The 14,342-nt window shown below is 40.7% G+C and overlaps 1 protein-coding gene across 3 annotated transcripts in view; it reads left to right on the top strand.

Moving 5' to 3' along the window:
- FAM135A (family with sequence similarity 135 member A) overlaps positions 1–14,342 on the top strand; it is a 129,643-nt gene that overhangs the window by 45,000 nt on the left and 70,301 nt on the right. For all 3 annotated transcript variants that reach the window (XM_063442974.1, XM_063442975.1, XM_063442976.1), the window contains exon 4: positions 11,695–11,774. In XM_063442974.1, the coding sequence (XP_063299044.1) occupies positions 11,695–11,774 (80 nt within the window). The remainder of the gene's footprint in view (positions 1–11,694; positions 11,775–14,342) is intronic.

Below are 14,342 nucleotides of genomic sequence, written 5' to 3' on the forward strand. Positions count from 1 at the left end.
ACTCCCCTGGAAAGTCCTGCCAAAGGCAAATGCCTTGTTAGCCTCGCGGAAGATACAGCGCTGGTGCCTACACAAATACCTTGAGATAAGAACATTGTGTGTAAAACGATGGAACATGCTGAGCATGGAACTGTACTGGCATCTGCAGGCCCATCCACAAGATTAAGGGCTGTTTACCCCTTGAGTTTTTTTTTAAAATAAATATTAAATACATTATTCACTACACTTTGTTTTGAGTTCTACTCTGCAAGAAAAATATAATGAAAGCAGCATATGCGAACTGTGTAGGATGTGGACGCTTTCAAAATCAACATGAGCTTTGTTAAGATTGTAAGATAACTTTAGGGGAATAAGGTAATGCTGCTACCAGAAGAACTGCAAATGCATGCTGACTGATAATCCTCTGATATGGAAATATTTTTAGCACATTGTACTCTCCATTAGTTTAAAATGTTATTTTGGGTTTTACAAAACAGCTTGGTTTAAATAGACCATTACATTAGCATTCTTTAAGTGGCATTATCACTTTAGGGGACTTGGCACTTTTTGGCAAACATCACTCCAAAATATAAGATTAGATATACTTGCTGAACACACCCCTCTTTTGTGCCACCGTTTTCTCTTTTGGCATAAATGTATCCTCTTGTTAGGCGGTAAGGAGAGATAAGTGCCAAAGGCAGTGGTGGAACTAAAGAGACACAATGCAGACATAGATGCACACACTGACACACAATGCAGACATAGATGCACACACTGACACACAATGCAGACATAGATGCACACACTGACACACATGCAGACATAGATGCACACACTGACACACATGCAGACATAGATGCACACACTGACACACATGCAGACATAGATGCACACACTGACACACATGCAGACATAGATGCACACACTGACACACATGCAGACATAGATGCACACACTGACACACATGCAGACATAGATGCACACACTGACACACATGCAGACATAGATGCACACACTGACGCACATGCAGACATAGATGCACACACTGACGCACATGCAGACATAGATGCACACACTGACGCACATGCAGACATAGATGCACACACTGACGCACATGCAGACATAGATGCACACACTGACGCACATGCAGACATAGATGCACACACTGACGCACATGCAGACATAGATGCACACAGTGACGCACATGCAGACATAGATGCACACACTGACGCACATGCAGACATAGATGCACACACTGACGCACATGCAGACATAGATGCACACACTGACGCACATGCAGACATAGATGCACACACTGACGCACATGCAGACATAGATGCACACACTGACGCACATGCAGACATAGATGCACACACTGACGCACATGCAGACAGATGCACACACTGACGCACATGCAGACATAGATGCACACACTGACGCACATGCAGACATAGATGCACACACTGACACACACATGCAGACATAGATGCACACACTGACACACATGCAGACATAGATGCACACACATGCAGACATAGATGCACACACTGACACACATGCAGAGGTAGATGCACACACTCTGACACACATGCAGAGGTAGATGCACACACTGACACACATGCAGACATAGATGCACACACTGACACACATGCAGACATAGATGCACACACATGCAGACATAGATGCACACACTGACACACATGCAGAGGTAGATGCACACACTCTGACACACATGCAGAGGTAGATGCACACACTCTGACACACATGCAGAGGTAGATGCACACACTCTGACACACATGCAGAGGTAGATGCACGCACTCTGACACACATGCAGAGGTAGATGCACGCACTCTGACACACATGCAGAGGTAGATGCACGCACTCTGACACACATGCAGAGGTAGATGCACGCACTCTGACACACATGCAGAGGTAGATGCACGCACTCTGACACACATGCAGAGGTAGATGCACGCACTCTGACACACATGCAGAGGTAGATGCACGCACTCTGACACACATGCAGAGGTAGATGCACGCACTCTGACACACATGCAGAGGTAGATGCACGCACTCTGACACACATGCAGAGGTAGATGCACGCACTCTGACACACCATTGACATTCATGCGGACATGTAGACAGATTCACTCACTGACACACAGATAAAAAAACAGATTCACATACACACATTCAGATCTACATGCTGGTCAAAATTTGCACATTTTTATCCACCCTCTAGTTTCCTACCTTTTGGGTGCAGGATGGTGGCTTTCCTGGGGACAAGTTGGATCTGCTGGCTGAAGCCGTTGTCAGTCTGGCAGTTCGCACCGCTAATCTCTGCCTCCCCCTGCCATGTTGCTCAGTGTCTGTTAGTTGGGTGGAAGTGACAGGCTATCACTTCCTGCTAGGGCTGCCGATATGAGAGTGGCCCTATCGCGCTGTTGAAGGGCCATATAACACAACTGGGCCCTGATGACACATGCCTATAATGTAGCCCTATAGCTGGTGGGGGATTGAAGAGAGCTTGAGGTGTGGCTTGTATTGGAATGAAGAGAGCTGGGTGTGTATCTGGTGGGGGAATGAAGAGAGGAGCTGGATGTGTATCTGGTGGGGGAATGAAGAGAGGAGCTGGATGTGTATCTGGTGGGGGAATGAAGAGAGGAGCTGGATGTGTATCTGGTGGGGGAATGAAGAGAGGAGCTGGATGTGTATCTGGTGGGGGAATGAAGAGAGGAGCTGGATGTGTATCTGGTGGGGGAATGAAGAGAGGAGCTGGAGGTGTATCTGGTGGGGGAATGAAGAGAGCTGGAGGTGTGGCTGGCGGGGGAATGAAGAGAGCTGGAGGTGTGGCTGGCGGGGGAATGAAGAGAGCTGGAGGTGTGGCTGGCGGGGGAAGGGGTTACTGTAAATATTTTTGGAGAGGAGAAGGGGAATACAAACGAGAAACTAAAAGAAAATAAAGAGGGCGATGTGAAAACTCAAAAATAAAAAACAAAGCCTCAAGCCTTTCACCGTATAACAGTCCATCCAGAAGCCAGTAGTAGATCCTCCTTGGAAGGGTATATGCCCGACTGAGTCTCAAATAATTTCAGGCAAATCCTGTTTGTTTAATCACTCACAGATCCCTGCAAAAACACCTGATACTATAAAGTACTGAATCCAGTATTCAAATAGTAGATCCATGACTGTATATCTCTCAAAATGTTTCTGTAGGTCTTTCCAGGAATAAAAGTGCCCATAGCATAATCAGTCATCCTGTTTCATCGTTTTAGACTTTATCAAGACTAATTCACAGAACCAGACCATATAGGTGTATATATACATACACACATGTTATAAACATATAAGGGGATATAAGGGGATTAGACAAAAAAAAATCTTAATTTGACTTTCCTGAGATTGGGGTCTGGATCCGGCCGGTTTGCATTTCATTCAAGGCTCTGTTATGGTAATGGTTAACCTCAGAACTGAGAATGTTTGTGCAGGTTAGCTGGGTATCGTAAGAAATATAGTTAAAAAATATCTGCAATGCTAGCTATTACTGCACTATTGTTTGCTTTGGTCCTCTCTTTAGCCATTATTAATGCAATGGATATCTATAAAGGTAACCACCTATGTATACTAAAGATATGAAGCATACATATTTTTTTTTCCAAGCCGTTTTTATGACCGAGGAGCTTCTGATTGACTTATAGTGTTAACTGACGCTCTCAGCCAATCAGCGACAACCCTGTCCGTGGCAGTCCGAATCTTCCTGTTTGAAGAATCTAGGAGAAGCAGAAGGACAGAGTCCATGCTAAATAGGACTGGAGACAAGACTTTGGAGTTAAACCGTTCATGTGTGGTTTAACCATTAAATGTTTGCCATAGTGCCAGCTTGTTTTATTATTTTTTTATTAAGCTGGAAATTCAAGCATTCTAAGAAATCTGGATTAAAGGGTTTCTCCAACCCAGTATATTTTATTTTACAATTCCATATTGGGCAATGTTATCATATCCAAACCCCCTCCCCTTTTACTTACCTAGAATCTAGTGCTGGGTAAAGCTACCCTTACTTTTCTTCACTGCCCAACTGCACTCCTTGCCTCTCTGTGGATCTATCAAGTACCTCAGTGGGAGAGAGCTAGAGAGTGAATTTCAGTCTTCAGTTGATAACCCGGACAGATCAAATTAAAAACATGAAAAGGCTCTTATTACCCAAGTATAATTACTTCTACATGTGAAAACTTGTAAATACATTTCCCCTGTCTACCGCCTACTTTAATGTGTTTTTGTTTTCTTTCTTAAAGCTTTATAAAGTAAGGGTAAAAAGTTTAAATATTTGTATAACTGATTTGAGTGTAGTCCCAGTCTTCAGACTGGATGAGTGTTGCCTTTACCCTACTGTAAAATAGTTGTTTTATTTTGTTGCAAATAAGGGTACATGTATAATGGCAATGGTGTGCATACATTTGTAGAGAAAACATATACCGGTAAGTAAATCACTGTATATTGTGGTTTTCTGTTGCTCCGTGGGGTCAGCCATATCAGTTTTCTTGGTCAAAAGCTCAGCTTATCTTACCAAAAACGGTGAAGTTAATCAATAACTGGTGTGCTTTCATAAATACTAATGACGCACCAGTGCATTGTACATGGTCTTGGCAGATAAGTGGTGATTCTGATCAGAACCAACTAAAATGGCTGCCCCCACAGAGCAGGTTTAAGCCTGGAATTTGTAATCTGAGGTCATGTAGCATGTAATTGTTTATTATCCTTTTAATATGTAAGCTCGATGCTTACAGAGGTTCTTGAGTCCTCAGTGCTTGAAACATTTTATTTAGTGATGCAATGCTTTGCTTAGCCCTCTGAATAAAAAAAATATAAATTTAAAAAAAAAATCATTGCATTCTGTGGTGGAGATTTTTTCCCCTAGTTGACTGTTATTCCAGAAAAAGGCAGTATACACTATACCTAGACTAACTCAAGAGTTCAATACGTCTATTCAGGTAACAGTGACGTAATATTTTGAATGTAAATTTAGGCTAAAGTAGACTTTGGGTCATTTTTCATCTTAGCTATTGAACTAAATTTTGCAGTTTATTTGTCATGGTTTAGTGCATACATATGTAGATTGTTATTCCTATTTAAAATCTGCATCTGAGTAAATGTGTGTGTGTGGGGAGGGCAGATTATAACATATAGTAGGAAAACTGATTAAAATAAATCGTTCCCAGACTTCTTTTGTGTGACACTATTGACACATAGAAAACTTCATATCATTGAAGTGGTCTGGGTGCAGGATCCCTGTCCCTTTAGCCCTGCAATGAAAAACATTGCGTTTTTTTGATAAACCAGTTGGCCGCCACTTCCTGGAGTTTGACTCTGTGAAACGACCAATGTCTTAATGTGCTGCATGAGGACGTCCAGTGTCAGAGAGAACCCCACAGGAAAACATTGGGAAGGCCTAATGCGAGCATAGCTCGCCATGCCTGCACATTAGGTCGCCGCATTGGATGATGGAGGAGGTGAAGCGCGATCCAGTGCCGAGAGACATTGTTGCTGGAATTAGAGAAGTAAATAAAGTTGCTGTTTTTTTTTTCCTTACCCCTTTATGTGCTGAAAGGGGAGAGAGGAGGAGGAGGAGGAGGGGGGCACACAGGTGGAGTGGACCAAATGGCATTATAGTGTTAGGAATACAACTTTGTATTCCTTTAAACTGTTTTTCAGTGTAGTTGCGTTTTTCAGGTTACACCTTTTACATTGTGGGCCTGCTAAATGTCACAGAAGGTGTTGGGTTGCATTGACAATGACATTGATTCTGCACTGCTGCAGCAATGACATACGTTATTTTAAGACTGGTTTGTTTTCTTGGGTCTGTTGTACTGAACCTCATACTTGATTGGTGCTTGTTCAACAATCAAGAATATAGTATAAAGTGGCACAATTATCTGAGAGAGCCAACAAATAAAGCAAGATGGAAAATCAGTCCACAGCTCCTTCTTAAAACATCATAAATCCATAAAAGTCATGCTGCTGGGATAAGTGTTGTAACCACAAAGTTATTATAATGGAAATTAAGAAAGTACAACAAAATATACAAAAACACACACTCACATCCTGCACTTTTCACATTTTAGACTGACATGAAGCCCTAATACATGGGTATCATTAATTTTTATGAGTGATACATTTAGGCTTCAAGAATAACCTCCCATTGGTAATATGCCAATTATATTGGCATAACTCCTAGAACTTATCACAAAGCTAAATACTCTCTCAAGGAGTAAGCACCTCCTGTAATATGCCTGACATCCCAACTTGCAGAAATGCATTTCAGGGAGGTGGCGTCACCAGTTACGGTGCCACACACCTCCCACAAGCGCTCACCCTCCTCCCACGCACACACAAACACAACCCGCAAACATGTATGAACACCTTTACACGCAGATACACGCTCTGGCACAGATACACACATTGAAACACACTTCAATATGCACACATACACAGATACACTGACACATACACTTGGATACACATACACACTGGCACATATACACATGGACACAGATACACACACTGACACACTCGGATACACACAAACATACCCACTGACATACAGATAAACGCACACACTGACACAAACACAGATACTCATACTGACATACAGACAGACAGACAGACACACACACACACACACACACTCAGGTACACTCCTGTTAGGTTACCTGTGTATCCTGGAGTATGGCTTGCTTGACGCTCTGGTACTGGCTGCGGCTGATGGGAGCGAGCATGCAGTGGCAGCTCACTCCAGCCTCTCTTCTGCCTCCATGCTGCTGTGTGGCTCTGCAGACTCCATGCTGCCTCCTCCCTCCAGTTCTCCTGTGGCTCTCTGTGAGGCAGGGAGGAAGTTACCAGCTGACATCACTTCCTCCCTGTGGCTGATAGCCAGCTATTAAAGGGCTGGCACCCCACCAGGCCCTGCTTAGTATGAAGGAAGGGGACACAAATCATGTATAATATCCTGGAAACCAACACACACACAATCTGATATACATTGTATGTCAAATTGTGTGTGTGATTTCCAGGATATTATACATGATATGAGGGGGTCAGGGAGCTGCATGCAAAATGACATTCAAGTGAGTATTCACAGAATTCTAATGATGATCAATTGTCATAATATATAACTTCCTGAGCGCAAAATTTGGGGGTTATGCTGGCCATTTGTTTTGACAGACTTCGGGTACCAACAGAGCTGCCATCAGAACATTTTGGGCCTCGTACACAGCTCTAGGCCTGGGCCACTTGGATCCACCGCATGTTTGCCTGCCGGGCCCACACCCCATGCTACATTTAGATTGGGGAGCAGGGCTACCGTAGATGGGGAGAAGGGCATGAGGGGTCCAGAATATCATTTATTTTGAATTAAAAAAAACTATTCCACAGGAATAAATCTCACACACTGCACCATTTATGTGGGCGATGTATTTCTGTGAAGTAACTGTGGGGGTTTTACTAATTCTTGTAGTGAAGTATAATCCGAATGGCATAAATTGAGTCAAACATAGCTTTTATTTTGTCATTTGTCAGTTATTTTGATTTGCTACAATTTCAACATTAATAGATGGACTTAAACAAAGATGTGTTTAGGTTTTGTGATGCCTTACCTTTGCGTAACGCTTTAAAACAAGTTGAGAGAAGATCTTCATATTTTCTGTTACAAATTTGTTTGTTTTTGCACTCCGCTGTGACCTTTTATTGCTCACTGCAGAAGTATTAGATAATTATCACTGTCCTCATTCTTGTGCTACTGGCATTTGATTGTGTAAAGCATATTGTCTGCCCTTTTCCATTGTCAGTCATCCCTTTACTTTAAGAGTGCTGCATAAGAATCCTCCCCCCCCCCCCCCCCACACACACAAATGTATATTTATTATCTTTAAAATATTTGAACCTTTGCATGGTACATGTAAGCCAGTCATGTCATTTAAGGCAAAAGAACAAATGTGTATGTACATTATTTTGTTTAATTGGTTCCATTATGTATGATTTGATACTTTTTTTTAATACTTAAAGGTATGAATGAAGGTTAACACTTACTTTCCTTAATATTTCAAAAGAATACCTGTGTATTTACAATATGGTAATAGTGTTGGTTTTTAAAAAAGACACTTGATAGATTTATTAACTGCATCAATTGAATCCAAAGAGTCGTTTTTCTTTTTTTTTTTGTTTTGTTTTGTGTGTCTTCCTTGTGCCTATTAGTAAGTCAAACCTTGTAGTTCAGTTTTATATAATGTCACTTGAATCCAGTAAACATTTATGCAGCCCAACAAAGGCATAGCAGCAAATGATTGAAATAGAAGTTTTTTTAAAGAAAAGTACAGTTACTAGTAAACTAGTTACTAGTATTGGCCCAATTATACAAGAGTTATTGAAATTTTGCACATCACATTTTTAGTTTGTGGACCTACACTATTTCCCTCTCCTTTTTTCTTGAAATATTCATAGGCAGTTTGTATTGTCTAATCGTATTTTGTTTGTGGTTTGCATTTTTAGAAGTCTAATTTTAGAATGTTTGATATGAGAAAAGAGTGCAGCACAATCACATGTTTTAAACATGCTTTTGCTGCAGGTGGAAACAATTCCAGGGTATTTCTGCCAATTCTGGATAGCATCGCTAGCTCTCTGCACCCTTCCCAACAGCATACTTGCCGATATCGACAGTATGCATCCCCCGATTCTAACACTGTTTTTTTTTTTGGTTTTTTTTAAAGGTAAAATGTAAATAATTTAAACCTACCCGGGTTACTCACTGAATAATTCTGCAGCTTTCTATTCAAAACTATCCTTTTTAAAGCATTGCTGACACAGTTAAATCAGAGTTTGTAATGTAAAGGTCTAGGAGAGTAGAATAAATTATTCTTGCCTTGCTTCCTCTTTTAAAGGACCACTCTAGGCACCCAGACCACTTCAGCTTAATGAAGTGGTCTGGGTGCCAGGTCCAGCTAGGGTTAACCCATTTTTTTTTTTTATAAACATAGCAGTTTCAAAGAAACTGCTATGTTTATAAATTGGTTAAGCCTTCACCCTAATCCTCTAGTGGCTGTCTCATTGACAGCCGCTAGAGGCGTTTGCGTGATTCTAATTGTGAAAATCACAGTGAGAGCACGCAAGCGTCCATAAGAAAGCATTGTAAATGCTTTCCTATGCGACCGGCTGAATGCGCGCAGCTCTTGCCGTGCGTGCGCATTCAGCCGACGAGGCGGAGAGGAGGAGGAGGAGAGCTCCCCACCCAGCGCTGGAAAAAGGTAAGTTTTACCCCTTTTCCCCTTTCCAGAGCCCGGCGGGAGGGGGACCCTGAGGGTGGGGGCACCCTCATGGCACTATAGTGCCAGGAAAACGAGTATGTTTTCATGGCACTATAGTGGTCCTTTAATTTATTTTGTCAATGAAAATGTATTTAATCAGATTATGGATTAAATCATTCCAAGGAAGTATTTCCAAGGAATTGTTACTAGGAAGTTTATGTTGTTCAATTTAATAGTATACGGTTGTCTGTTTTGTTCACCTTAGCTTTATTTTTTTAAATATATTTAAAAATATATTAAAACTTTTGTTTTATTTAAATTACCTTTCCTGACATGTTTAAGTAAAGGACAAGCCTTTGCATTGAATGCCTAATATTTCTGCTCAACTGTCATGACGCTATTTCAGGCCTACTAGTATGCATGAAATACAAAGGGACAACCTGATAAGGGTCCAATTCCCTAGAATGGGATCTGTGTGAAAATGAAAAACACTTTCATAGCGTAAAAAAGTAAATATAAATGGTGTTTAAAGTGAGATTAGAAATGCACTCACAAACAAACGATTATTCAGGCCTTTCACCCTCTCAGGGGTAATAAGATGAGCACAGAGGTCCTCCAACACGATATATGTGGATATAAAAAATGCAATAATAGTGAAGAATGTTTGGAAATATATAAATTCACATTTATTCATTGCACTTACATTTGCATTTTTTATATCCACATATATCGTGTTGGAGGACCTCTGTGCTCATCTTATTACCCCTGAGAGGGTGAAAGGCCTGAATAATCGTTTGTTTGTGAGTGCATTTCTAATCTCACTTTAAACACCATTTATATTTACTTTTTTACGCTATGAAAGTGTTTTTCATTTTCACACAGATCCCATTCTAGGGAATTGGACCCTTATCAGGTTGTCCCTTTGTATTTCATTCATTATACGTATTCTGGGTGGTCTCCACTTTTGTCTTTTTGTAACATATTTCCACAGGTGGTTGTGAAGTTCACCTGGAACTATCTCAGTATACGTGTTTTCTCTTAGTGTATATACTTTATTTTTTTTGTTTCACTACTAGTATGCATGTTGGACTTCTTAGTTGGCAGGTTTAAAACAACTGATTGATGTTTTAGTGCTGGTTTAAGTTAAAGCGACACTATAGTCACCTGAACAACTTTAGCTTAATGAAGCAGTTTTGGTGTATAGAACATGTCCCTGCAGTCTCACTGCTCAATCCTATGCCATTTAGGAGTTAAATCCCTTTGTTTATGAACCCTAGTCACACCTCCCTGCATGTGACTTGCACAGCCTTCCATAAACACTTCCTGTAAAGAGAGCCCTATTTAGGCTTTCTTTATTGCAAGTTCTGTTTAATTAAGATTTTCTTATCCCCTGCTATATTATTAGCTTGTTAGACCCTCCTGTATGTGATTAAAGTTAAATTTAGAGATTGAGATACAATTATTTAAGGTAAATTACATCTGTTTGAAAGTGAAACCAGTTTTTTTTTTTTTTTTTTTTCATGCAGGCTGTGTCAATCATAGCCAGGGGAGGCGTGGCTAGGGCTGCATAAACAGAAACAAAGTGATTTAACTCCTAAATGACAGTGAATTGAGCAGTGAAATTGCAGGGGAATGATCTATACACTAAAACTGCTTTATTTAGCTAAAGTAATTTATGGTGACTATAGTGTTCCTTTAAGGAACCCCATAACCACTACAATGCACCTAGTGTTAATAGTTGTCTAATGGTTTACCTTCATACCTGAAGTGCAAGGCTTAGCTCATTGGCTAAGGAGCTGACCTTCTCAACACATGAACTGGCTTAGCTCAGGAGCTCCCGGCTCTTAAGATTGAAAGAGGAGAGGCAGGGATGGGTGCCCAGCGGACTACAGATAACTTGTCATGGCACTGGCAAACAGTTTGACATCTTACATGGGAGGGGTACAAAGGTTTTGCTGTCACCATAACCACTATAAAAATTACCATTAGGTGCATTCCAGGCTTCATAATATTACAATAAATATATGTTTTCTAGTTTACTAATGTTATTATACGTACGGCCCACCCAGGTTTGTGTTTATATTCTTTTATTTTATGTAATAAGTTTTATTTTTTTATTTTTATAGAAAAAAATAATACAAATGCTTGTTCTTGCCAAACATTAAAATATTTGAAAACTCAAAACAAAAAACACATTTGTCGTGATTATGATTAAATCTTAGCAGAACTAATTTGTAATCTGCTGATGAAGCTGAAATCACATGGATTTTGTTACCTTGCATGGCATTTGCCTTGTGCCAAGAAATACCTTAAGCATTTTAGATTTAACCACAGCAGGGCCAAGTTAAGAAATGCACAAAAACTAAAAAGTCCAATACTTTGACATTTAAAAATGTATTATTTTTTTTTTTTCTGCTTTCAGGTTTTACCAAATACGTGCATACATGAAAATCCCTCCTCGAATCCCTCACAAAATTGAAGCAGTTCTTTTACGTGCCACAGGTATGTGCCTTGTAGACTCAAATTTTGAAAATAAAGTTTCACTAGGATATAAAAAAAAAAATGCAATCTGCTTCATTCACAAAGTTGATTCACAGCTTGGCTATTATAGCCTAAATGTTGTAATTTTGTTCTCCACAAAATATTATATATCTCTTGCCCTGCTAATATCCCGCAAAGATTGAAAGTGCAAATCTACATATACACCAAAATTGCTTCATTAAGCTAAAGTTGGTGTTTAGATTCAGGCCCATTAGGCCTGCTGGTGGCAATTATGATGGGCCAAATGACAGAATCTTATCAATCTTATCAACATAAAACAGAAGATGCATTTATAAATTATCACATACTAAAATAATTTTCTTACACTCTCGCTTGCATCTCACAACCAAATCCATACCCCCAACATCGTCGTCCTATGAAGCAAGATGTTGGTGGATGTGGTGAAAGAATGTGGGCCAGTGACTGCCTAGAGAGTTGGACCCACCTGAGGAGGGGTGCAAGTGTTCCCGAAGAATTGGAAAGTCAGCCTGGCATAATGCCAGGCTACCTGCCAATCATGCAGGTTGGCTAACTAAGGACGGACTAGCAGACAGTGCTGTTTCAGCACACTGAGCTTGACATGAAAGTTTCTATTGATATGCTTGTTCTGTGCTTTCTGGGAGCAATTCCCTGGTGTCCCCCAGCACTCACTTGTCCACTCCTCTCCTTCCCGCTTTACTAGTAGGCAACAGCAGGGCTTGTGCAGGGATATTTGCTCCCTAGGCAAAAAACTTTGCACCCCATTTGCCGTGTGACATCACCTGAACCATTCTTTGCATGCTCCACCTTGGTATGGAATCACAATAGCCCACCCATTTCATCAGACACACACAAACAGGCTCACTGGCACACACAAGCACTCAGACATATGCACATACAAGCTCTCTGATACATGGACAAATTAATTGACACACACAACTTCACAGACACACAAAACTCACTACAAACAAGCTCACTGACACAAATACACTACCTCATTACACGCAAAAACAAACACACAAGCTCACCACAGACGGGTTTACTGATGCACACATACATAAACAAGCTTACTGACATACAGAAGTTCACTACAAATAAGCTCAGTGGCACACACACATTCACTGTCACTCATGGCATGCTGGACATTTTACATTTATTAGCACGTGAGCAAGGGAGCAAAGGGAGCAAGTGCACACGGTGCTCTCTTGCTGACTAAATGAAAATGCTTTTCCAAAGGGAAAGCATTGCATTAGCTGAGATCGCCATGGAGGATGGGGGCGGGGCCAAACACCAGCCAGGCCAACTAGCATCTCCTCATAGAGATGCATTGAATTCATAATACATCTCTATGAGGAAAGTTCTGTGTCTCCATGCAGAGCTGGAGACGCTGAACGGCAGCCGCATTGCCCCAGGAAGCACTGGAGGTGTCCCTAGGCTTTAATGTAAACACTGATATTAACTTGTGGTCAAATCAAAATCGTAATGGTAAAAGAAAACAGAAAAGAAAGTAAGGAACCAGTAAATAATATTTTTAACCTTTTTTCTTTGCTGTATTTTCCCACTGATCCCAGTGGGTTACAATTTTCTTTTTATCCCCCATTCCTGACCTTCCTTTCCCCCTTTACTAAAGTTTCATATAGAAATTTTCTTTATGCCTCAATAAAAGGTTCATTGTTAACTATAAACTAAGTAATTGTATTATTAATATTGTATACACATATTTTTTTTGTATATTTGATTAATGTAAATCCTATATGATTATATGATTAAATATGTGTATGTGTATGTATATATATATATATATATATATATATATATATATATATATATATATATATATATATATATATATATATATATATATTCCACGATCCTGCACTCGCATTTGTAGTAGAAGTGCCACTGTGCTCTGTCAGCCAAATCAACATAAATCTCCATGAAGAAAGGCACACGCTGGTCTTTTTGAAGAAAATTATTCGTCTTTATTTATTTTTTTATTAAATATGTTTAGTATCAATTACAATATACTGTATCTATTGATATAAAATTTACAATTTTCCTCCGGTGCATGACGCTACATGACAAGGGACAAATTATGTTAGCCCTAAGGGGCAAAACACCTCTAGCATTCGAGGACACCCACCTCACCTTTTATCAGGACTTGACAAAAAGGACCCTGCAATGGCGTAAGACGCTCGCACCAGTAACGCAACGACTGCGGACAGCAGGCATCACCTACCGCTGGGGACCACCTGGAACCCTACAAGTGACTCACAATGGGACCACCCAAGCGCTCACCTCCCTAACAGAAGCACCCAAACTCATCTCCACATTGGGACTGACAGAAGCACAGACGAGCCCTGCGGACACTGCACACGGCATGGTATGGGATCCCTCTACGGTCATGCCCTTTGTCTCAAGAACTGACAGGGACTCTAGACCAGACACCGGAGAACAGCTGGTGGCAGACGAGCTGCAAACTGGACTCTGATTGCTCCACCTGATTGAAAACGCACCTCTGTGGTTCACTCGCTCCCTCTCTCTGCCGCA

The sequence above is a fragment of the Pelobates fuscus genome, chromosome 2, assembly GCF_036172605.1.
Source record: "Pelobates fuscus isolate aPelFus1 chromosome 2, aPelFus1.pri, whole genome shotgun sequence".
Lineage (NCBI taxonomy): Eukaryota > Metazoa > Chordata > Amphibia > Anura > Pelobatidae > Pelobates > Pelobates fuscus.